The following is a 24,140-nucleotide window of genomic DNA, read 5'->3' as shown; positions in this document are numbered from 1 at the left end:
TCTGCGCCGGAGGCAGCTGGTCCCTGATACAGGGGAAGCAGCTGCAAAGCGAGCAAGAGGTCGCTGCCTGAGCCTCCCTGCGGCCCTGTCCTCAGCGGAATGGGGTGGCGCTGGCCGCCTCCGAGGCAGGGGCTCAGTGCCGAGGAGGGAGCCTGGGTAACGGTAGCAGCTGGGTAGCAGGCGGTGACACACGGAGGATGTCCCTGCCAGCTGATTGTGACACGGGAGGTCAGCGGCTGGGTAAGCGATGACCTAGCCAGGAAGCCACTGCCAGGTGATTGTGACCACCCCCGTGAGGGCGGAGGGCCAGTTGTCCCGCACAAGGGCCCAGGGCTCACTGTGTGGCTCGCACTGTGCAGTGAGGTGCTCGTCCTCCTGCCAGCTGGGCCTGGCCGTCTTCTCTGGAGGAAGCCTGTGTGCCACAGGGCGCTGATGATGGCTTCTGCCTGGGAGAGGACCTACTGCCACTCAGACCTGCAGAAAGCAGCAGCTCTCCTCCCCGCTCTCCTTGGTGACGGCTTCCTTGTGAGAAGTGCCACTCAGACTGTGCACGGAGTGCTGCTCTTTGCGGATATCTCAGGTGGGGTGAGCAGCGAGGAGCAACCACGGACGCACAGGCCCTTTGGAGGCCTGCCCCTGCCCCTCAGACAGAGTGGCCATCTTGTCACTGCTGAAGTCTTCTGCTGGGACGCCCACAGAGCGCATGATGGGTTATCTTGGGCGGTCAACCACTGCTGCCAGCAGCACCAAGCCGGGCATGGGAAGGTGTCACCTACAGGCTCTCGGGCTGGACAGCGTGGAACTGGCTGCCAGGTCCTTTGGCCCACATTGGCGTTTCCTGATTTCTAGGTGTCCCCCTTACAGGTTTCACTGCTTTGACAGAGAAATTCATTGAGAGGAGCGGCGCCCACAGAGGCACTGCTGAGCTGGCGCAAACCCTCAATTCCTACCTGTGTGACATTTTGGAGGGTAAGAGTCATGCTGCAGGACTCTCTGGCGTGGGGCTGTGGGGCGGCTCAGGGAAAGTGCAGGCAGACGGGCTGGGCAGCCCTGTCCTGCCTCCTTGCAAGGTCTGGGGCTTTCTGTGAGGACCAGGGAGAACAGCCAGGGTCTACTGGTGGCTCAGGAGCAGTGCAGGTCCCGTCTGCTCCCCACTGTGGCTAAGGAGGCACCCGCTTTCTCAGCAGCCCCCTCTGTGCCTCTAGCATGAGCAGCCGGCTCAGTGCTGCCTTAGGGCCCAGAGCAGGCTGTGGGCATCCAGCAAGTGCCAGCACGCGAGGGACCTGAGGATGCTGTCTCAGACATGTCTTTGTGTGTGTGTGTGTGTGTGTGAGCCCCCCACGAGCCCCTTTTCAGAGGGAAAACCTTGACCCTTCTGAGCTGAGCGTGAGCACATTGTAGCCACCCCTTTGGCAGCGCTTGTAGAGCAAAGCAGGAGAGTCCTCAAAGATGATGAAGGGTCTGGAGCATGTCTGCTGTGAGGAAAGGCTGAGAGAGCTGGGACTGTGTAGCCTTGCGAAGAGAAGGCTCATGGGGGATCTGAGTAATGTTCCTAAAACCTGAAGGGAGGCTGCAAAGAGGCCAGAGCCAGGCTCTTCCCGGTGGTGCCCAGTGTCTGGACCAGAGGCCACGCCATGGGCACTCACTGAAACACAGGAGGTTCCCCCTTTAAGTCAGGAAACACTTCCTGACTGTGAGGGTGACTGAGCACTGGTGCAGGTTGCCCAGGGAGGTTGTGGAGTCTCCCTCCTTAGAGCTCCTCCAAAACGATCTAGCCACTGTCCTGGGCAGCTGGCTCTGTGCCGCCCTTCTTGAGCAGCGGTGTCGAAACAGATGGACCCCAGAGGTCCCTTCTAGCCTCCACCTTTGCGAGATTTGGGGGCATCTTGAAGCCCTGCCTCCCTGCCTGCTCTGCGGGTACCAGGGCTGTGGCCACTGTGAGCCTGGGAGAGAGGCCGGAGTGGTGCTTTCCTGAGCTGTGCCCCACGGTGCACCCTGGCCCGGCTGTTCCTCTCCGGGCAGAGGGGCGTGGTCTGTGGGTTCTGGAAGAAGGTGTCCACCTAACTTTCCCTTTCCTTCCCTCTGTCCACAGAGATCCTGATTTTTGGAGGAGACATCCTGAAGTTTGCTGGTATGTTCTTTGGACGACAATGCCCACGTGCACTGATCTGCTGCCTTTGCCTCTTGTGGCAGCCACCCACAAGCCCATCTTCCTCCGCACGTGGGCTGATTTCTGCTGTCCCTGCCACTGAGCAGGGACACCTGCCACCTGTGTCAGCAGAGCCTTTGCCTTCCCGTCCCTTTCCCAGGAGATGCTGTGCTGGTGCTGTGGAGAACAGCACCCCAGGAGCTGGCTAAGACCATCAGCCTGGTGCTGCAATGTACCCAGCAGATCCGGAAGAAGTATGGGAAGCGTAACACGGACGTGGGTCAGACGGTCCAACTGAAGATAGGTATGGGCGCTGGGCCAGATGCAGATCCATGGCACTCTCTCGTGCAACAGGGTGCTTCTCACCAGCAGGGAACACGGGAATCCCTACTGGGGCGAGTGCCAAAGGAAAGCATCTCGTGGGAGCATTGAAGGGGCAAACGGTAGTCAGAGCGGGTACTGCTGTGTTTGCGTGCGTCTGTGTCTGCAGATGCAGAGGCAGCTTAAAGGTAGAGCGGGTGTCAGATCAAGGATTAGGGTCTTTGAATGTGTGTTTTAGCACAGATGTCTGCGGGAGGTGATTATTGTATTTTCATTTTTTCAGGTGGGGGTAGCTTTGCATCCTTTCCCCTGCTGGGTTCTCCCCTGCCTTTCACAAAGAGCAAAGGGGCGCTGCTTTGCGTACGGCTGTGAGAAGGGCTTTGGCAGGCTGTGGTGTTTTCTCAAGCAGACAGCTACAACTCACCTGCATGTAGAGGGAGCAGGCGGTGATCAAGCCCACTGGTTTGCTGGTCTTCTGGTGCAGGCAGCTGGGTGAGACGCCCAGCACTCTCAACATGTTGTGTATGTCGACTGCCTTTGTCTATTTCGAGACAGGCGTTTCAGGGAGCTGTGTCCATATCCCCCCGCGTGGGACGGAGGGTGCTGTTGCTCTCCATACTGCCCGTCTCCCTGCTGGGCCTCCGATTAGCTTCTGAACAGCTGAGGTGCTGGGGGCTGTAGAGTTGCAAATGTTCCCTGTGTCAGTTCTGCTTCTCCCTCGCTCCCTCACCAGGGATCACTGCAGGGCCCATGAGCCTCATCGTTTTCGGCAACGAGAGTCAGCAGTACTTCTGCATTGGTGGCCATTCCCTGGCTGAAGTCCGTGAGGCTGAACAGCTTGCAGGTGCAGGTGATGTTATCCTCTCCGCCACCTCCTGGGAGCGTTGTGAGCAGCACCGGCTCAGGAAAAGGCGTCTGTCAGGCGAAAGAGCTGTGAAGGTAGGCACATGGGACGGCCTCTTGAGCCATTCTGAGGAGCCGGCCCTGGCCATGAAGGAGGGAGATGTCAGAAGGCCGAGGAGCTGAATGGGGAGAGTTGTAGCTTGGAAAGCGGGCAGGCAGCTGAAGCTCTAGTCCTTCCATCTCAGGGAAAACTGTGGGCTGTGCTTGCTTGGTTTGAGGGGTCGGGAGGCATGGGAAGGGTTTTTGCCAACATGGGCAATGTCCTCTGTGGGACATGGAGCTGTTGTTGACATCTGGGGGATGCTTGGATAATGCCTGCCCAGCTCCGGTACTCCTGAGGAAGACCGCTGTCCCATCCATCCAGGCAGGCTTGTTCTCCCCTTTTCCAGGCAGCAAGGGTGGAGGGCAGGCTCTGTCCCCTGGGACTCCTGGGGAGGCCAGTGGCAGTGCTTTCATTCTGTGTGTCTTCAGGTTACGGGCATGGATGAGATGCCTTGGTCAGAATGCCAAGATGTTTTACACAACCTTGTGCAAGACCCAATGAGCCACCGCTCGGAAAGGGGAGGTGAGTGCCCGCTTCACCTTGTTCTGTGAAATGCCAGACAGGTTGGGCCTGGCTGCTTCAGGGGCCAGAGAGGGACCACCTCCTCCCTCTTCCCCCTTTCAGTTAGCACTCCTGCTTTTGGGCCTCCTGTGCATCAGCTGGGGCAGTGGCTGCTGCTGCCTCCTCCTTCCAGGGGACAGCTCGTCCCTGAGCATCTGGAGGTGGCAGCATGAGCAAAGGCAGAAGACGCTTTCTCCCCCGTTTCTTGTGCCATCCCCCGCTTTGCAACAGCTCGTAGTCCCATCCTCCCAGGGACCACCTGCATTTTCTCTCCTCAGGCACCATGAGTCCTGCTCTTGTCTTGCCTGATGATCCTAATGCGGAGGAGGTGCTTAGGAAGTACATCCCAGAAGTTGCTCTCAGGAAGGTACGGCAAGGCCACCGCTGCTGGGGGCTGCATTTTTGGAGGGCATAAGTGGTGCACTGCAGAGACGGAGTTCTCACGGGAACAGAGAAAGAAAAGAAAACGCACCCTGAGACGACAAGGCGGGGGGACAGAGCTGAGGGCCACCTGTGCTGCACCATTGTTGGCTTTGTCCTCAGAGAGACATGGGTGGCGGGAGGCGGACTTGTCTTTTCCGTGGGTGTGGTTCTGGGTGTGCTGGGGCCATGAGGGTGGGATAAAGGGGAGATTCCACTGAAGTCCCTAGAGCATCCCCGAGGGTCTCCCCTCATGCCTGTACCTGTCCCAAGATGGGGTGTTAGCGGAGCACCTTTCTCTCCTTTGTCGTTAGTGTTATGATTTGGTAACTGCCTGCCGGCGGTTGGGCAGCCTGCCTGCCATTTGCACCGAGAGGAGGATTTAGCCCTTCCTCTGCAGTCCCTGCTATTGCCAGGACGCCTGCTCTCCCTCGCTGTCTGGGGTGGGCAGTAAGACCCCAGGAGAGCAGGCTGGTGAAGCCATCGTGCTCTTGCCTTCCAGCTTGATGACAGAGTGCCACTGGGCCTGTTCTCTGAGCTACGGCCTGTCACCATCCTCTTCATCCAGCTGCAGCTTCGTGCAGATATCAAAATAGCTTCTCTCGCCGAGACCCTCAACAATGCCAGCAGGATGATGCTGGAAATCCTCTATCCTCACAATGGCGAGATCAACAAAGTCCTCCTGTGTGATAAAGTGAGTGTGGGGGAACAATCATCTCCCCCAGCCCTGAGAAGGTGGCCAGTGAGAAGGAGGGAGGGACTCCCTCTTCGGCATATTAGCAAGATGTGCTGCATCTGTCCTTGGCAGGGCTGCACCTTCCTCTGTGTGTTTGGACTCGCTGGAAAAAAGCTGCCCTACGAGAGCACTCACGCCTTGCAGAGTGCTATTCAGATCCTCAACTCATGCTCCACCATGCTCGATGAAACAGAGTGAGTGTGTGGTGGGGGTGGGGGGCTGCATGCTGCCTGGGACGGTGCAAGTGGGCTCACCGGAAAGAGACGTGTCTTCTAGCTTGCCCTCCCTTGTCCCTGGAGGAAGGAGGCAGTGCCCGCAGAGGCGGCAGGCAACCCCTGGGCTTAGCCCATGGCAGCCAGGCGGAGTCCCTGCAAGCACAGCTTGCTGGCCATGGCGCTGGAACAAGCCCTCGCAAGGGCAAGAGGCTCCTTGGCGCCAGAGGCAGGCCCTTCTGGGCGACTGGCCCATGAACAGGGATGGGGCCCAGCCTCCTGGTCTCAAGCTGCTGTCATGGCAGGCGGTGACCTTGTGGGCACCGCCTTCCCTCCCTCTGTGCTCAGGAGAGGGCTGTGGCCCTGCATGTGCTCTGCCCCTGTCCCTTATCCCTTGCAACCCGTGGATGTTGCGCCCTGAGTCTCCACGTCCCCGAGACCCATGCTTGCAGGGCAGGGCAGCTGATGGCCCAGGCAAGGGCCCAGGGCAGGTGCGGGAAGGGATGAGTCTGGGAGGGCAGGACTGCGCCTGGGGCGCTGCTGAAGGCCCACTCTTTCCCTGTGTGCCAGGGCAGTGTCTGTGGCAGTTACCAGCGGGACGGTGTTCTGCGGAATCATCGGCCACCCTCTGAGGCATGAATACACAGGTAGGAGGCGTGTGTCTGAGGCGCGCAGGCTGGCGTGGGCCTGCTTAAGCACAGCAGTCTGGAAGAGGAAGGTGGGCTGGGAGAGGGCTTGCCCAGCAGTCGGTCAGCAACGCCCCGGTGGCGCCGGTCCAGGCCCAGGGCGGGAGAATGGGCTCTGTGGGCGGCTGCTCCCCTGGGTTCTGCTGAGCCTGCGGGGGGGCTGGCCTGTGCTGGAGGTGAGGCAGCCATGGGCCTGGAAGGGTGTGGCAGGGCTGGTGGCACAGTTCCATCAAGGCGTGCTCCCTGTCTCTAACACGTGCTCTCTCTCTGGCAGTCATCGGCCAGAAGGTGAACTTGGCAGCCCGGATGATGGTGCACTACCCTGGGCTGGTGTCCTGTGATGCAGCTACCTACGCCGCCTCTGGGCTGCCCCCTTACTACTTCAAGGAGCTGCCGGAGCGAGAGATGAAAGGCATTCGCCAGCCTGGCACTGTCTATCAATATGTGGGCATGACCAAGGAGAGGTGAGTGTCCTCTGAGAGGGCTGCATGAGGGGGTGGTGGCACCAAGGGTGGTGCAGCCTTGGCCAGCAAAGGGCAGTTCTGCAGAGAGAGACCAAGCTGGTCTCCCTTCCCTGTGGCTGAGATGGTCGGCAGCTCTGGCGTGGCAGGCGTTTTGCCTCTCTCCCCCGCTGTCTTCTGCTGCTGAGAGAGCGGGAAGGGAAAGCACAGGATTGGGGAAGGTTTGTCTCTCTTGGCAGACGCAAGCTGGCCTTGCAGGCTCTGTCCAGATGGCTTTTGCCTGGGCTTTCCACGCTGTGCTTGTCCACCTTGTGCCCTGGTAATGCTGACCCAAAGAGGCGCTCGTCCCAGCTGCTTCCGAGCAGGCAGCTTTGCGCCACTCTGATCCCCACGGGGAAACGTGGACCATCGGGACACCCTTCCTCATGTCTTTCTGCTGAAATCTCAGTTCTTCCTCTGGGGCAGGATTTGGCCCCTGGTGGTTTTGGCCAACGTGGTAAAGCTGTCTGTTAGCCAAGAGCACACCTCTGCTTCTTTCACGTGCCTCCAAGTTCTCTGGGTTTGGCCTCTGGTGAGGGACTCTTGAGATGTTCTCCTGTCCCGCCATGGCCGTTGGGCTTCTTTATGCTTGAAGCTGTCCTAGCGTGTCAGCTTGAACTTTGGCTGGTTGGAGTGTGCACAGGATAACACGCTGCTGGAAAGAAAAGCAGGTACCCGAGAAGCACATCCGTCGCCACCAGGCAAGGCTACTTCTCTGTGTCCCCTGGCTCCTCACCAGCTAACTGACTTGTGTTTTGTTTTCCCCTGCTTCTAGCGTATTTGGCATGGGCCTTTCCAAGAAGAGATCAGAGTACGTCCCCTTGCTGGGTAGGTGGAGAACGCCTTGCTCTTCTGAACCCCTGGTTCTTCCTCTTGGTAACTTTTAGTGCCCTGCTGGAAAGAGAGAGGCTTTGACCAGGGATGGTGTTGCCTGCAGCGGCCCTAAGCACGTGCCGCCTGTCTTGGTCCCTACTCGGTTGATCTCTTATGGGTGGAAAGCAAGGTGAGGCGCCTGGTGCTCCCTGCCATGCTCCAGACCTGGTACAAAGGATGCTTTCAACTGTGGCATTGATCCCCATCTTTGGGATCAGGAAAGAGATTTCCTTGTGCCAGACTGACGGAGAGTTTTGGCGGTGGGTTCTCCCCCTTTGACTCCTCAGCGTTCCTTTCTTAGCAGCACCTGAGCGTAGTCATGGAAGTGTCAGGACACAAGAGATGCCTTTAATCACTCAGTGTCTTGCCCGATGTTTTGGGTGCTGTTATGGGTTAATCCCGGCAGGCAGCTCAACCCCACAGAGCCGCTGGCTCCCCACAGTGGGATGGGGAAGAGAGTCGGAATGGTAAAAGTGAGAACAGTGGCGGGGGGGGGAAGCTGCCGTGGAGGGTGCCCACAAAAGGCACGTCTTTTCAGCAGGCCCCAGCAGCTCATTTTCTTGCTTGTCTTCACAGGTCGGAAGCAGGAGATGGACCTCTTTGTCAGCTGCTTGAAAGCCTACAGGGACTTAGGAGAAAGGAACATCCTGGCATTTGAGGGCACGGCGGGCTCCGGCAAGAGCCGCTTGCTTACGGAACTGGCCTATTTAGGCCAGGATGCTGGTCACAGGTACAGCTTTTCGACCTGTAGCTTTGGGACACTACCCCTGCCCGTCCCCTGACAGCCATGGAACACTGCAGCCCCTCTGCCAGTGCCCCTGGCCCTGGGACTGCAGCCTCCCGAGGAAGCCTCCTGGAGACACTCCCTAGGAGCACCTGCGTGCTCTGCTCCCGCCTCTGCCTCTTTGGGGAGTTGGAGGTGGCTTCTTGAGCCACAGCTTTTCCTCCTGCACCTCTGGGCCAGGCGCTGAGGGAAGGAAAGAGCCCCTGCTCAGTGCTTTTCATCTGAGGGCAGACCCAACGGACAGCAGGGTGGCCTGTCTCAGAAGGCCTGCTTGCCCTCTGCCTGTTTCCCAGAAAGAGCATGTGGGCAGCAAAGCCTTCCTGGGCTCTGGCAGGCAGACTGCTAGGGTCGGGAGCCCAAAGGCAAACTCACACTTGCTCCATCCTTGCCTCTTAGCCCCATGAGTTCCTCTGCAGGGGCCATGTAGCGAGAGCTGGGCCAGCGCTGCGGAGACACAGGGTCTGGGCCCGGCTCTCCCAGTGGCTTGGCAGCAACTGGCCCTCTCTGCCCTTTCTCGTGGGAGGAGTGAAAAGCTTGGCCTTCTCTGGGAAGCGCTTTGAGCTGGGTGGCTGAAGAGCTCCCCGCAAAGGGCATCTCCACCCCTTTTGTCTCAGAAGGGTCGGGCCGTGTGGCATCTCAGTGCCTTTTGCTTTTGCACGGCAGGGTGGTTGCCATGGAACTGCTCGAGGTCAACGTGAGGCAGCCCTTCTCTGCCATCCGCACGCTGATGGCCAGGGCCCTGGGCCTCCAGGACTGCGACTCCTGCAGTGAGAGGCAGTGCGTGCTGAAGACCAAGCTCCAAGGGACAATCGAAGAGAGCAGCTATTGCCTCCTCAATGACATTTTCCTTGTCGAGGTGAGAGCCAGAGGCCTGTCTGGCTCGGGAGAAGGTCTTCTCCTGAGCTTTGCTTGGTCTCTGACGTTGCGTGGGAAGGCTGCCTTATCTCAGGGGTGGGAATCGTGGGGGTGATGGCACACCTTTCCCATTGCTGAGCCCGGGGGGCTCCCCGTCTGTGGGGAGTTTGTGTCCCACGCTGTCCCTGGCAGTGCTTGGTACCTTGTTCTGCACCCTGGAAGTGGCATTGGAGAGAGGCTGTCTCTGACCTCGTGCTGAGATCACCACTGCAGGAGTGGTGTGCTCCAGCCAGCCCAAGATTCCCACAGCCAGAGACGCATCTCTTCATCCCACCCGCACGCCCCAGCTCTGCCAGAGACCCTCAGCAGAGGGCCTTTGCTTTGGGCTCCAGGAGGAGTCCCCACCGTGGCTTCCTGCCCCTCTTGGGGAGAGGCTCGGTGCTGAGGCCAGCAGAGGCGGTGCGCTCTGCAGTCTTGCATGGTGGGTGGATGTGCCAAGGCTGGAGCGACGTTTCTCCCTGACTCTGCTTTTCCGTTTCGGACTCCAGTTTCCCGTTTCGGACAAGGTTCGCGAGATGCGTGCAAATCAAAGAAAAATGGAATTGCACTCGACTTGGGCCAAAGTGCTGGAGAAGGTGAGCATTTCTCCTTCCCTCCTCCTGCACCAGAGAAGGAAAACAAGCTTGTAGGCTGCGGGCTCTGTACCACAGCAGTGTGAGCAGGCGGGAGGACCACGTGCCTGAATCATGGCCCTTTTGGGCCTGAGAAAGTCCTCAACGCCACGCCCCTCCGCAGCCCCACAAACACACCCAATAACTTTCCTCCTGTAAAGCGTGCCCTGGAGGAGGAACAATGTCTTCTGCGTCTCCTTTGCCCAAGCTCCCTCCTTCTGCAGGGCAAGTGATGTTAGGTGTGACCCTCAAGTCTCAAAGAAATGAGGAGTCGGTAAGCTTCTGAGCAGGGAAGGGCTTGGGGAGAGACTTGAGAGCATCCTCTCAAGAGACAGAGGCTAAATCTCCTCCCCCGGAAGACACCTGAGGATCCAGCAGATTCCTCTCAGAACAACCAATTTCTTTCAGACCATTGGAGGAGAATTTGGCATATTTGTCATCGACAATGCCCATTTCATCGACCGTGCCTCCTGGAGCATCCTGTCACCCGTGCTCAGAAACGTCTCCCTCTTCATGGTCATGAGCTTAGCTCCGGGCTACGCCACAACAGAGAGGTTTTGCAAAGCCGCAGCAGACAACACAACGTCCCAGAAAGTCACCTATCTGCACCTGGATGAGCTGAAAGCTTCATCTGTGGTGCAGAAAGTCTGCCAGGACCTTGGAGTGGTCAGCATCCCCAGGGAGCTAGCGAGGTAAGTTGGAGGCAGGTGAGCTCTTCCCGAGGGCTTGAACCTCTGCAGAGCACGGTGGGGGACGAGTCCCCCAGGAGAGGGAGCGCAGGGCCGCGAGAAGCATCACTGACTCTAGCCAGTAGCGCACGTGGGTTGCTAGTTATGCCTCACGCTGGCAGGGGTGAGCTGAGAGTGGGCGACTCCCTAGACACCGAGCGTGGGAGGTGTCAGCCCTTCGCTGTTGCGCAGGGAGGAAGGGAGGCAGAGTCCTGGGGGCAGAGGTCCACCCTGCTGCCAGAGAGGATCTAGGCTCCTGAGGAGAGGACAGGCAGGGCTCGCTGCTCTGTGCTTTGGGCATTGTCCGCAATTCTTTTCCCACGGACTTGAGTGAAGGCTGGAGGCTCAGGGGGCCCAAAAGGCCCGGCCAGCGGGAGGACCGTCCCTTTCCAAAGGGAGGTGTAGCTGTGACGACGATGCGGGCTACCCTGTTCTGCCTGAGTGACTCGCCACCCACCTGAATTGTGTTTCTCCTTCCTTTCCTTGTGCTGGTCACTGCTTGGTCTGCTCCTGTGCAGCTTCCTGATCCAAAGAAGCTCGGGGATCCCATATTACTGCGAGGAGCTGCTGCGCTGCCTTTGCTGCAACAACATGCTCCTGTTCCACACCCAGGGGCAGGGTGAAAAAGCAAAGGACAACTGGGAGAGCCTGATCAGTAAGCACCTTTGCTGCGCCTACCGAGTCGCTGTGGCGCCTTCTCCGCGGCACAGTCTTGCTCCACCGTTCCCCCATGGATCTGGGCAGAGTCGGATCTTGCAGCAGGGCTGAACTTGGTCTGGTGGAGGCGTGGGCTCCTGCATGCCTTGCTGTTGGCACAGCCAAAGCAGGGGCTAGCGAGTTCTGGTGTTTTGGAGGGGCCTAAATTCTTGGGGCAGAGCTTGTGTGGCTCAAACACAGGGGAAATTGTTCCAGAGCACATGCGTTTCTGGTGTTCCTTAGGCATTCTAATGGGTGCGTAATTTACCTTGGCCAAAGGCCAGCTCATCTAAGAACAAACCCTAGCTTGAGGTGAGGGACAGGCCCAGGGCACTTGAATCCAAAAGCATAAAGCCCCACAAGGGTGCTGGTAACAGAAGAAAAGGGTGGTAATGCCATCCGAGAGAGCAATGCCAGCAGAGTGCTTTGGCCTTGGGAAGAGCCAGGGTCGACGCTACATTTTGCATTCTCATCGGCAATTTCCCTGGCTGTGGAGGGAGCGCTGGTGAAGGCAGCAGTGCTGCCACTTTCTGTGCCCGAGCATTCGGTCGCCCCCGGGGAATTCTGGAAGCTTTGACCGGAGGACTGTTTGGGAAAGGTGTTCTGAAGGCAGAACACCTTTGGGAGGGCTGTGCAAAGAAACTCTTGCAGTGGAAACTGCTTTTCTCTGCTTAATGACCACGTTCAGCGCAGGCAGGTCAGTGCGCCTGCACTGGACCATGTAAGGTGGGACTGGTCCCATCTCAGATGAATTCTGAAATGTTTGCAAGCTGCAAGTGACTTTGCAAAATGTCTTACTCGTGCTCTCCTGCTCCACCCAGCATCTGCAGTCGAGGCTTCATCCCTCGCAGCAGCTTTGATCTGCAGCGCAGAGAATGATGGCAGGGTCTGCATCATGAGACCAGACGTGAACCTGGAGAATACTATGCTGCCCGCCACCGTGAAAGGTGAGGGGCCGAGCGCCGGTCTGCCGGCTCGTGGCTGAGCGGGGCATCTTCGCGGGCCATCGGCTAGAGGGAGGCTGGGCATGTGTGCGCTGCAGAGTCCCCCTCTCAGCGCGGGGGCTCTGCTGGGAAGGTGGCTCCTGTCCAAGCAGAAACGGGCCTGGGGCTGCGGGCAGCCGCTTCCCTGTCATGGCTGTGGACCAGCTGTGAGCCTGCTGGCTGCTTTCCATCAGCAGGTAGGAGAGAAAAGGGTATTGGTGCAACACTGAAGGGGCTCCCTTTTCTCACAGAAACAAATCCTTTGCTGGGAAAAATCTTTGACTTGCCTCTGTCTCAACTTTGAAGGTGGCCTCTACTTTGCTATTCTCCTTTTAAGTTCCCCAGCTAACGCTGGTCTCAAGGCCCTTCATCCAAAGCAAATCCATTGGGGTTTTTTTGGTGGATGGGCATGGAAATCCCTCCGTAGCCAGGGGAGCTGGATGGGGGAGCTGTCGATGAGTGTCCCTCCTCTCTAGCCATAGCCATTTGTACGACCCTTGAAGAACTGTCATGCTAAAGTATTCCTCCTAATCACTCATTTTGTCAAAAAAAAGAAAACCAAGCAAGCCAAAAGAAAGGAATAGTATTGCCTGGGCAAGTTAAGTTCTGAGTCCACCTGTGAGGTGGGGAAAGTTCTCTGTGTGCTCCGTTGGGCAAAAACCTACTCCAGATCTGGTAGGGCGCATGATGGGATGCAGGTACCTGCTGGGTCCTGCCCTCCCCACCCTTGGTGGGGGAGCGTTCCTTTGAGCATTTTCCTCAGGCCTTGTGGCCTGCGATTCCAACGGGAGTGGAGCCATATGGAAGAGGCCAACCCTGGCTTGAGATTGCCCAGCAGGTGCAGTCCCGAGGAGAGGAGGCCAAAGTCTACCCTGTTTCATGTGTTGAAACTTTGCAGCCTCTCCAGCCTCAGCGTGGGGAACAGGCCAGAGAGACGTGTTGCTTCTTTTTGACAGAGCTTGCGCTGATTCAGCTGGATCGGTTAAAGCCACTGAAGCGGACAGTTTTGAAGTTTGCGGCTGTCATCGGGCCAGTGTTTACCACCCAGCTGCTGCGGCACATCCTTCCTGCTGGCCTCAGGTACCGGATGATTTTCTTGCTGGACATGCTGGTGAGCGACAACATCCTCAAGTGGCTGAAAAACACAGAGGTGCCAGAAGATGTGCGGGATCCTTCCGAGAGGCCAGCCACCCCTCAGCAGGCCCACAGCGGTACGTGGTAGCAGTAAGGTGGACAAGGGAGCTGCCGGCTCTGTCCTGGTGGGGCTCCGTGGCATATGGTGAGCTTCCCGCCCTGTGATGGGTGGCTGGAGCTCAGGCAGGCATGGCTGTTTGGGACGGGCTGTGCAAAGACCTCACAAGTCCATCTCAAAGCACACTAGCTTTGCACTGGAGGGCAGCTCCCACCAGCCGTCCCAAGTGCCTCTGCTGCCCTGCCTGCAAGCACTTGCTGCTTGTAGCGCAGGTATGGGAGGGCGTGTGGAGTCCCTCACATCTTCACCCAGCCGCCTGCAGCATCCAGATCAAAGATGCCCTCCGGAGTGCCCCGGGGCTTTGACAGGCTTTTAGCCAGGTTTGATTCTGCTGTGGCGCAGAGGGAAGCTCAGGAGGGTGGGACTGCCTTGCCAAGAGCAGGGAGAAAGCGCTGGCCGGGGCTTGCTTTAGCTGGTGGCAACATGCCCAGCTCCTGCCTGGAGCGCAGCTGAGCACTGTGTGCCCAGGGCTGTGCTAGCATGAGCGAGGCAAGCTGGGCCCTTTCTCCCTGTGCCGCAAGGCTTGGTGTGCAGCAGCGCTGCTTAGTGGCCAAGGACACACAGCAGGGCAAGACTTTTGTGCTCTGGCAGGGATGGCCCCAAGCCTGGGCTCCTGCGCAGTCTAATGCAAAGGCCCTTTGCCTTGCAGGTGTGCAGAGGCCCTCTGCAAGCACGAGGACCATGGAGCGGCAGTCTGGCGTCCTGGCCTTCTGTGTCCTGCTGCTGCGGGAGGCTGCCTATGAGCTGTGGCCTGAGAGACAGCGGGTCGACTTGCACCGCAAGTGTACTGTATTCCTGGAGCGGCATGCACACAAATGCAAGAGCTGCAACCAAGGGGACTTTGTTGCCTTCCACCGCTTGGCCGTCCCCAGCACCCAGGAGGGAGAGAGCTGTCAGGACCCCGCTGACATGGGCGACTCGCACAGCTGGGAGGCCTTGGTGCTCGCCGGAGAAGAGCTGAGGAGGGATAGGACCCACACCACCAGGGGTATGCTGCACAGCACGGGCCCTGCAGGAGCCCAGGGGTGTGTGTTGGGGATCGGGTGGGAGTAGGTCTGCTAGGGATGAGCCCAAGAGCTGAGGACAAGCACTGCAGAATTTCCTCAATGTGTCAGGAGCCTTGCAAGGGTCCTTGCAAGCCTGCTGGGAGAGGGGGAGCAGCTCTGACCCTGGGCAACGTGAGGAGGTGTCTAACCCCTGTTTTCTTTCCAGATGCTGCAGCAGAGCAGGACTTCATGGAGGAGAACTTTGGGTGAGCAGGCAAGGTTTTGGTTCTTTTTGAAGGCAGTGGGCTCAGGGTCTCCAGAGGAGACAAAGGAAGCGCTGGCATTTGGCTGCCGGTGGTACCTCTACTGTAGGGAAGAGGCTTTCTGTGGGGCGGGAGCTGGGAGGAGATGGCCACGGAATGAGCAAGTGCTTGAGAAAGGCTGTGGCCTCAGGGGATCTTCCCGCTACACTGGAGCAGGCCTTGCTTTCCAGTTCTTACAGAGTAGCGCTGCAAAATCTGCAGGGGCAAAGCCACCGCAGGGAGTCGGGTGGTTTGCCTGTGGGAGGTGAGAGAAAGCCCAGCTGGTCTTGCTCCCCCTGCCTAAGGAGCACCTGTAGGAGTCACGCCTGCCCGTGGCCTCGTGCTCTGCTTGCAACAAAGGGCTTTGGATGCCGTCTCTGTGGGGAGAAAGAGCAGCCTAGGTGATGCCTGTGTCTTCTTTGCTGTCTTCTTCCCCTGGGAACTCTCCTCTGACTAGTGTGGCCGAGCGAGTTCTGGCAAAGGGCGAACAGACAATTGAGCTGCCCAGCACGACCGACGGGAAGCACCACGGTGTGTGCTCATGTGAATGCAAAGCCATCGTGGAGTCGGTGCTTGTGCCTTTGGCTCACCACTACCTGGCAACAGGCGATGCTGCCAGAGCCTTTTACTATCTTCTGGAGTGTGTGGCTGCCTACCTGCATGTCTCCAACAGCTACATGGTGAGTTGCCGCGCTTGCCAGTCCCCACTGTGCATGGAGTCCTCTCGGTCGCCTGGCTCTGGGCAGGGCACCTTTGCCGTTGCAATAGGACATGCCTTAAGAAGGCCTTGGAAGGGCAATGCTGGGGTCGGACCCTGACTTTTTCCTCCGGTTTGCCTCTTCTGCGGCAAGAGACACAGGCCACCGTCCCCTTAACACGAGGGGCATTAGCAGGGAGGCGGTCGGAAGGATCCCTGGTGCCTGTGCTCTGAGCTGGTGTGAGAGTGTGTGGGCGGGCGGCACAAGGGGAGAAACAGGCCTTCTTAAGGCAGATGCCAGCGGCAGTGGGGGAGGACAAGGCTGGCTGAGGGCTCTGCACCCATGCTCACCTGCTCTCTGTGTGCTTGTGCACAGGCCCTCGTGAAGCTGAATGAAGCGGAGGTCCTGAGGAACTCCTTAAAGAAGAAAGCGAGGGTGATAGCCCGCTTTGACGAGGCCACCTTCTTCAGCCTCAAAGGGGAGGTAAAGAGACGGGGAGGCCTGGAGGGATCTCCTGGGAGACAGAGCTGGATGCCTTCCCCAGTTGTAGGGGATATCCCTGGCATCTCCAGCCACCGACACACTCCTGCAGTCTCTCGGGCAACGAGAGCAGATCAGAGTGTTTCTCTTTTCCTGAGCAGGTTTGCTGTCGATTGCAATGCACGAAGCTGGCTGAGCAAATGATCAGAGAGGCTTTGAGCCTGCTCAACAGGCAGTTCCCCCGCACCTGCATCGGAGCCTTTCTGAAGTCTCAGGTGGAAAAGTTGCCATGGGACGCTTATGTTGCCAGAAGAGCCTCCTCCCTTCCGCAGGAGGACCGGTGAGAAGCAGAACTGAGAAGCCAGGGGAGGACAAGCCGATTCCTACCTGGTCCCTGGCACCCGGGCCCAGACCTGCCGAGACTTGAGGCCACACCTAACCTGATGCATAGCCTTTAGCAGGACCGAGGCCTCAGGCAGTGATGGACGGGTAGAAGAGGCACCGACTGAGCGCCACACTCCTTCCCGCCCTGCGCAGTCATGGGAACTAAGCCCACCTTTGGGTTGAAAGCAGCTTGCAGCTGGGGATGTGTCAGCCGGCACATGTGGCTGCGGCAGGGGGTTGGTGGTGGCTGGGAGCAGAGAGCTGTAAAGAGGGAGTAGAGGCTGACGAGGGGCAGGGCTCTGGAGGCAGGTCCAGGGCACTGGGAAGGAGCAGTGGGTGGAGGTGAGGTGTGAGAACGAGGAAGCTCAGGGGACGACACTCCTTTTCTTGCCGGTTGCCCGCTTTGCTTGGCTCCCCTAGCGCTCTAGTGCCAACAGGCCCTGTGGAGCGCTCAGCTTCCCCCGGCAGCGCGTCTTTGCCCCTGTTCCACTCTGGCAGCCCCTCCTTCGTCAGCTCCCTTTCCTGCGTGGAGATGCAACTGGCTTGTCCGTTGCACTGCTTTCCCCCGGCCCTGTCCGATGTAGCACTGTTCAGCAAGAGCCTGCAGCCCCAGCATTGTCTCGTGTGTTGCAGGAGGAAGAGGCTAGCCTGGCTGCTGCGGCAGAGCTGGTGCCTTTCCTTACTGGAGGACCTCTTCAGCCTGGAGGACACTTCCAGCGGACAGAGGGACTCCCGCCTGGCAGCGCGCATGAAGGCCAACACGGACAGCGCAGCCGACTTGTATCGGGCAGCAGACTCCAGCCTCGGATAGACTTGAAAGAGAAGGGTGCAAATGCAGTTCTGTCAATAAATAGTTCCTTTACTATGACATTGGTTGTCAGGCCTTTCCTTCTGAGGCTATTTTTTTGCTAATCTGCTGGAGAAAATCCAATGGTGCCCCTTATTTTCAAGGAGAGAGGACACAGCGTGGGGTACAAACACAGTAGTCGCTTGACCTAAGGTTCATTTCCGAGATTCTTCAATCAATCAGCCTAAGAGTAGCTGCCACTTGTCTCAAGCATGCGGGCCAACCTTTACTGACTTCATCCAATTACTTAGAAAAATACCACACAAGTTTCTTCCCAACTCCCTAATTTTGGAGTTAAGACTCCTAGCGCAACCTGCTGCCGTTCACGTATGTATAGTCTAAAAGTCTTTCTCAGATTTGGAAGTCCCAGAGCAGGAACTTCCATAAGCTTCCTTTTCATTTCATGGAAACCTTTTCTGCACTCAGGTGTCCACTCCAGAACGCCTTCAGGTCCTTTTATAGCAGCATATAGTGCTTTGGCCATGAGTCCAAAATGAGGGATCCATAGACGGCACCATCCGGCCATTCCTAAAAACCCTCCTAATTGTTTGGGTGTTTTTTGATGTTGGCACTGCAATTCTACAAATGGCTTTTTGGCAGGTACATTAGCGATACAAAAGAAGGCGTCTTTGAAATCCCGTACTGTAACAGTCCATGTTCTAAAAAAGAATTTATTACAGGTTCTAATCCTTTTCTAGCCTCCAATTTAATGGGATACTGCTTCTTTTCTTTCTGGCTGAGCTGCCGGTTTCAATTCAGTCTTTACCGGAGTCATGTTCTTTGCTTGTCCAGGTATTTTTGATGCCCAATCAGAGGGATGACAGCATCCAGTACTGTCCTGGTTCCGGCAAGGATGGGGTTAATTTCCCCAAGGAGCCGGCAGGGGAGGCAAGCATGCCATACCACATGACCCATGCCCAGCTATAAAAGGAGCTAGCCGGGGAGGGGGAGTCAGTCGCCACTCTGGGGTGGGTTGCGGTGCGGGTCCGGTCGGTGCGCTTTGTCGGCGGTACTGTAATCGCCGCCTTATATTCCTTTACCGGTGTTATTGTTTTTCTTTCTTCTTCCTTTTGACTGTTCTGTTAAATGATAATATTTCAACCCACGAGTTCTTGCCCTTTTCTGCTGATTTTTCCCACGGCTGTGGGAGTTGTGCGAGTGGCTGCGTGGTTCTTTGTTGCTGGCTGAGGCCAAACCACGACAAGTACTTCTTCTGGAATATCCCGTTCTTCACTTTGACTTCTCTCAACTAACAACCCTATTTGTGCTTTACAAGCAGCCTCTGGAGGCATATGCAACTGAACAGAATGTGCCAAAAAATTTAGTTGTGCGTTTAATTTACACAACAAGTCTCTTCTGCACAATGGGAGTGGGCATTCTGGCATATAGAGAAGCTTACGATCTAATTGAGTATTTCCACTTGAACACTCCCTTGGCTGTAAAAATGGCCTTAAGGTCTTTTTCCCCGTTGTACCAACACCGCTTCTTTTAGTTTTACTGAAAGGTCCTTTACAAGCAGTCCCTACGGGGCTGGGAGAGCTGGAGGGCTGCGCTGTCAGAGGTGGGGCAGCTGGGGGCTTGGGGAGGGAGCAAGGGAGCAAGAAGGGAGCGAGCCTGCTGGGAAGATGGCCACAGGCTGTGTTAACCGCAGAGGGAAGGACCAGGGCTAGCAAAGAGCTCTCTGCGCCGGAGGCAGCTGGTCCCTGATACAGGGGAAGCAGCTGCAAAGCGAGCAAGAGGTCGCTGCCTGAGCCTCCCTGCGGCCCTGTCCTCAGCGGAGTGGGGTGGCGCTGGCCGCCTCCGAGGCAGGGGCTCAGCGTCGAGGAGGGAGCCTGGGTAACGGTGGCAGCTGGGCAGCAGGCGGTGACACACGGAGGATGTCCCTGCCAGCTGATTGTGACACGGGAGGTCAGCCGCCGGGTAAGCGATGACCTAGCCAGGAGGCCACTGCCAGGTGATTGTGACCCCCCCCGTAAGGGCAGAGGTCCAGTCGTCCCGCACAGGGGCCCCAGGCTCACTGTGCGGCTCGCACTGTGCAGTGAGGTGCTCGTCCTCCTGCCAGCTGGGCCTGGCCGTCTTCTCTGGAGGAAGCCTGTGTGCCACAGGGCGCTGACGATCGCTACTGCCTGGGAGAGGACCTACCACCACTCAGAACTGCAGAAAACAGCAGCTCTCCTCCCAACTCTCCTTGGTGACAGCTCCCAGGGCAGAGGCAGTGCCACTCAGACTGTGCACGGAGTGCTGCTCTTTGCGGATATCTCAGGTGGGGTGAGCAGCGAGGAGCAACCACAGACACACAGGCACTTTGGAGGCCTGCCCCTGCCCCTCAGACAGAGTGGCCATCTTGTCATTGCTGAGGTCTTCTGCTGGGATGCCCACAAGGCACACGGTGTATTATCTTGGGCGGTCAACCTCAGCAGCACTGAGCCGGGCATGGGAAGGTGTCACCTACAGGCTCTCGGGCTGGACAGCGTGGAACTGGCTGCCAGGTCCTTTGGTCCACATTGGCGTTTCCTGATTTCTGGGTGTCCCCCTTACAAGTTTCACTGCTTTGACAGAGAAATTCATTGAGAGGAGCAGCACGCCCAGAGGCAATGATGAGCTGGTGCAAACCCTCAATTCCTACCTGTGTGACATTTTGGAGGGTAAGAGCCATGCTGAAGGACTGTCTGGCGTGGGGCTGTGGGGCTGCTCAGGGAGGGTGCAGGCAGGCGGGCTGGGCAGCCTGGTCCTGCCTCCTTGCAAGGTCTGGGGCTTTCTGTGAGGACCAGGGAGAACAGCCAGGGTCTACTGGTGGCTCCGGAGCAGTGCAGGTCCCGTCTGCTCCCCACTGTGGCTGAGGAGGCACCCGCTTTCTCAGCAGCCACCTCTGTGCCTCTGGCGTAAGCAGGCGGCTCAGTGCTGACTTAAGGCCCAGAGCAGGCTGTGGGCATCCAGCAAGTGCCAGCACGCGAGGGACCTGAGGATGCTGTCTCAGACATGTCTTTGTGTGTGTGTGTGTGTGTGTGAGCCCCCCACGAGCCCCTTTTCAGAGGAAAAACCTTGACCCTTCCGAGCTGAGCGTGAGCACATTGTGGCCACCCCTTTGGCAGCGCTTGTAGAGCAAAGCAGGAGAGTCCTCAAAGATGATGAAGGGTCTGGAGCATGTCTGCTGTGAGGAAAGGCTGAGAGAGCCGGGACTGTGTAGCCTTGCGAAGAGAAGGCTCATGGGGGATCTGAGTAATGTTCCTAAAACCTGAAGGGAGGCTGCAAAGAGGCCAGAGCCAGGCTCTTCCCGGTGGTGCCCAGTGTCTGGACCAGAGGCCACGCCATGGGCATGCACTGAAACACAGGAGGTTCCCCCTTTAAGTCAGGAAACACTTCCTGACTGTGAGGGTGACTGAGCACTGGTGCAGGTTGCCCAGGGAGGTTGTGGAGTCTCCCTCCTTAGAGCTCCTCCAAAATGACCTAGCCACTGTCCTGGGCAGCTGGCTCTGTGCCGCCCTTCTTGAGCAGCGGTATCAGAGCAGATGGACCCCTGAGATCCCTTCCAGCCTCCCCCTTTGCGAGATTTGGTGGCGTCTCGAGGCCGTGCCTCCCGGCCTGCTCTGCAGGTACCAGGGCTGTGGCCACTGTGGGCCTGGGAGAGAGGCCGGAGTGGTGCTTTCTTGAGCTGTGCCCCACGGTGCACCCTGGCCCGGCTGTTCCTCTCCGGGCAGAGGGGAGTGGTCTGTGGGTTCTGGAAGAAGGTGTCCACCTAACTTTCCCTTTCCTTCCCTCTGTCCACAGAGATCCTGATTTTTGGAGGAGACATCCTGAAGTTTGCTGGTGTGTTCTTCAGACAAGAGCAAAGGGGAGCTGCTTTGCGTACGGCTGTGAGAAGTGCTTTGGCAGGCTGTGGTGTTTTCTCAAGCAGGCAGCTACAACTCGCCTGCATGTAAAGGGAGCAGGCGGTGATCAAGCCTGCTGGTTTGCTGGTCTTCTGGTGCAGGCAGCTGGGTGAGACGCCCAACACTCTCAACATTCATAGCATCATAGAAGCATAGAATTGCTGAGTTTGGAAGGGACCTTTAAGATCATCAAGTCCAACCGTTAACCTACCCTGACAAAACCCACTTCTAAACCATGTCCCTAAGTACCACATCTACCCTTTTTTTAAACACCTCCAGGGATGGTGAATCCACCACCTCCCTGGGCAGCCTATTCCAATGTTTAATATCCCTTTCAGTGAAAAAATGTTTCCTAATATTCAACCGAAACCTCCCCTGACATCACTTAAATCCATTTCCTCTCGTCCTATCACTTGTCACCAGGGAGAAGAGGTCAGCCCCCACCTCTCTACAACTTTCTTTCAGGTAGTTGTAGAGGGTGATAAGGTTTCCCCTCAGCCTCCTCTTCTCCAGGCTAAACAACCCTAGTTCCCTCAGTCGTTCCTCATAAGATTTGTCCTCCAGACCTCTCACCAGCTTTGTAGCCCTTCTCTGGACACGCTCCAACACCTCAATGTCCTTCTTGTAGAGAGGGGCTCAAAACTGAATGCAGTACTCGAGATGGGGCCTCACCAGTGGCGAGTACAGGGGGATGATCACTTCCCCAGTCCTGCTCACCACACCATTCCTGATACAGGTCAGGATGCTGTTGGCCTTCTTGGCCACCCGGGCACACTGCTGGCTCATATTCAGCTGGCTGTCCACCAACACCCCCAGATCCTTTTCTGCCGGGCAGCTTTCAAGCCACTCCGCCCCAATCCTGTAGTGCTGCATGTTGTTGTTTGAACCCAAGTGCAGGACCCAGCACTTGGCCTTGTTGAACCTCATACCATTAGCCTCGGCCCATCCGTCCAGTCTGTCCAGATCCCTCTGCGGAGCCAACTTACCCTCAAGCAGATCAACACGCCCGCCCAGTTTTGTGTCATCTGCTAACTTACTGAGGGTGCATTCGATCCCCTCATCCAGGTCATTGATAAAGATATTAAAGAGAACGGGCCCCAGCACCGATCCCTGGGGGACACCACTCGTCACTGGACACCAACTGGATTTAACTCCATTCACCACCACTCTCTGGGCACAGCCATCCAGCCAGATTTTTACCCAGCAAAGAGTACACCTGTTCATGCCATGAGCAGCCAGTTTCTCCAGGAGAATGCTGTGGGAAACGGTGTGAAAAGCTTTGCAAAAATCCAGCTAGATAACATCCACAGCTTTTCCCTCATCCACATCCCTCATCACAAACCCATGCGGATTGGGCCTGATCACCCTATTCTCCTGCATGTGCCGTGCAATGGCACCGAGGATGATCTGTTCCATGACCTTCCCAGGCACTGAGGTCAGACTGACTGGCCTGTAGTTCCCTGGATCCTCCTTCCGGCCCTGCTTGTGGGTGGGTGTCACATTTGCCAACCTCCAGTCAGCTGGCACCTCCGCAGTTATCCAGGACTGCTCATAAATGAGGCAAAGTGGCCTGGTGAGCACCTCCGCTAGCTCCTTCGGTAGCCTTGGGCGGATCCCATCTGGCCCCATAGATTTGTTCACCTCCAGGTGCTGAAGCAGGTCCCTCACCATTTCCCTTTGGATTACAGGGACTTCATTCTGCTCCCCATCCTAGTCTTCTAGCTCAGGGGTCTGGGTACTCGGGGAACAACTGGTCCTACTGCTGAAGCCTGAGGCATAGGCGGCATTAAGTACCTCAGCCTTTTCCTCATCCTTGGTCACTGTGTTACTGGCCCCATCTACCAGAGGACAGAGATTACCCTTAGTCCTCTTTTTATTGCTAATAGCTTTATAGAAACTTTTTTTGTTGTCCTTGACAACAGAAGCCAGGTTTAGTTCTAACTGGGCTTTGGCCCTCCTGATTTTTTCCCTACATAGCTTTACTACCTCTTTGCAGTCCTCTTGAGTGGCCTGTCCTTCCTTCCAGAGGCCATAAATCCTCTTTTTTTCCCTAAGTTGCATCACTAGCTCCCTGCTTAGCCAGGCCGGTCTTTTTCCCCGACGGCTTGTCTTTCGGCACACGGGGACAGCCTGCTCCTGCGCCTTTAAGACTTCCTTCTTGAAAAACATCCAGGCTTCCTGGGCTCCTTTGCCCTGGAGGACTGCCTCCCAGGGGACTTTGTCAACCAGGCTCTTGAAAAGCCCAAAGTCCGCCCTCCGGAAGTCCAAGGTAGCAGTTCTGCTGACCCCCCTCCTTGCTTCTCCCAGAATCGAAAACTCTATCATGTCATGATCGCTGTTCCCAAGACAGCCTCCAACCGTCACATCCCCCACAAGACCTTCCCTGTTTACAAACAACAGATCCAGCAGGGCACCTTCCCTAGTTGGCTCTCTCACCAGCTGCGTCAGGAAGATATCCCCAGTGCATTCCAGGAACCTTCTAGACTGTTCCCTCCCTGCTGTATTCTATTCCCTGCAGATGTCTGGCAAATTGAAGTCCCCCACAAGGACAAGAGCTCGCGATCTTGAGACTTCTCCCAGCCGTTTATAGAATATTTCATCTGCCTCCTCATCCTGGTTGGGCGGTCTTTAACGGACTCCTGCTATGATATCTGCCTTCTTAGCTCTCCCCCTGATTCTTACCCATAAACACTCAACCCCATTATCTCCATCATTTAGTTCAAAGCATTCATAACACACCCTGACATACAGGGCCCACCCTCCCCCCTGCCTCTCCTTGCTTGCCTATCCTTTCTGAAGAGCCTGTAGCCATCCATGGCAGCACTATAGCTATTTGAGTCATCCCACCACGTTTCTGTGATGGCGACTACATCATAATTATCCTGCTCTACAATGGCTTCCAGCTCCTCCTGTTTGTTGCCCATGCTACGTGCATTAGTGTAGAAGCACTTCAGCTGGGCTATTGGTCCTTTCTCCTTTTTACTGGAGGGAGCTGAAATTCTGCCACCCCTAGACTTATTCCTAAGGGGCTCGGTTATACCCCTTATCTTTTCCAGGTCTAGTGCCAGCATGCCGCTTTCAGGCTTTTTGCTAGCAATCACGGATCTATCCTCATCCCCCTTCAAATATAGTTTAAAGCTCTGTCAACGAGCCCCGCCAACTCCTGCCCTAAAACCCTTTTCCCCCTCTGAGACAGGCTTT

The 24,140-nt window shown here is 57.0% G+C and overlaps 1 protein-coding gene across 1 annotated transcript; it reads left to right on the top strand.

The window, feature by feature from the left end:
• Positions 1–432: 432 nt before the first annotated feature.
• LOC309684499 (adenylate cyclase type 10-like) lies at positions 433–20,877 on the top strand (the record flags this gene model as incomplete). The annotated part of the gene is made up of 27 exons (XM_082500399.1): positions 433–580; positions 865–969; positions 2,093–2,131; positions 2,310–2,453; positions 3,204–3,409; positions 3,845–3,938; positions 4,256–4,344; positions 4,900–5,091; positions 5,206–5,327; positions 5,916–5,992; positions 6,306–6,495; positions 7,307–7,359; positions 7,981–8,134; positions 8,852–9,044; positions 9,592–9,678; positions 10,123–10,406; positions 10,961–11,097; positions 11,960–12,085; positions 13,078–13,332; positions 14,023–14,361; positions 14,586–14,625; positions 15,119–15,341; positions 15,735–15,842; positions 16,001–16,179; positions 16,857–17,003; positions 19,612–19,715; positions 20,839–20,877. Coding segments are annotated over 27 exons (3,874 nt in total), but the record flags the coding sequence as incomplete, so codon positions are not given.
• Between the last annotated feature and the right edge of the window lie 3,263 nt (positions 20,878–24,140).

The sequence above is a fragment of the Vanellus vanellus genome (genome assembly GCF_965231255.1).
Source record: "Vanellus vanellus genome assembly, contig: HAP1_SCAFFOLD_380, whole genome shotgun sequence".
Classification (NCBI taxonomy): Eukaryota; Metazoa; Chordata; class Aves; order Charadriiformes; family Charadriidae; genus Vanellus; species Vanellus vanellus.
The sequence above is the reverse complement of the archived record's forward strand: the minus strand, read 5'-3'. Positions and strand labels throughout refer to the sequence as shown.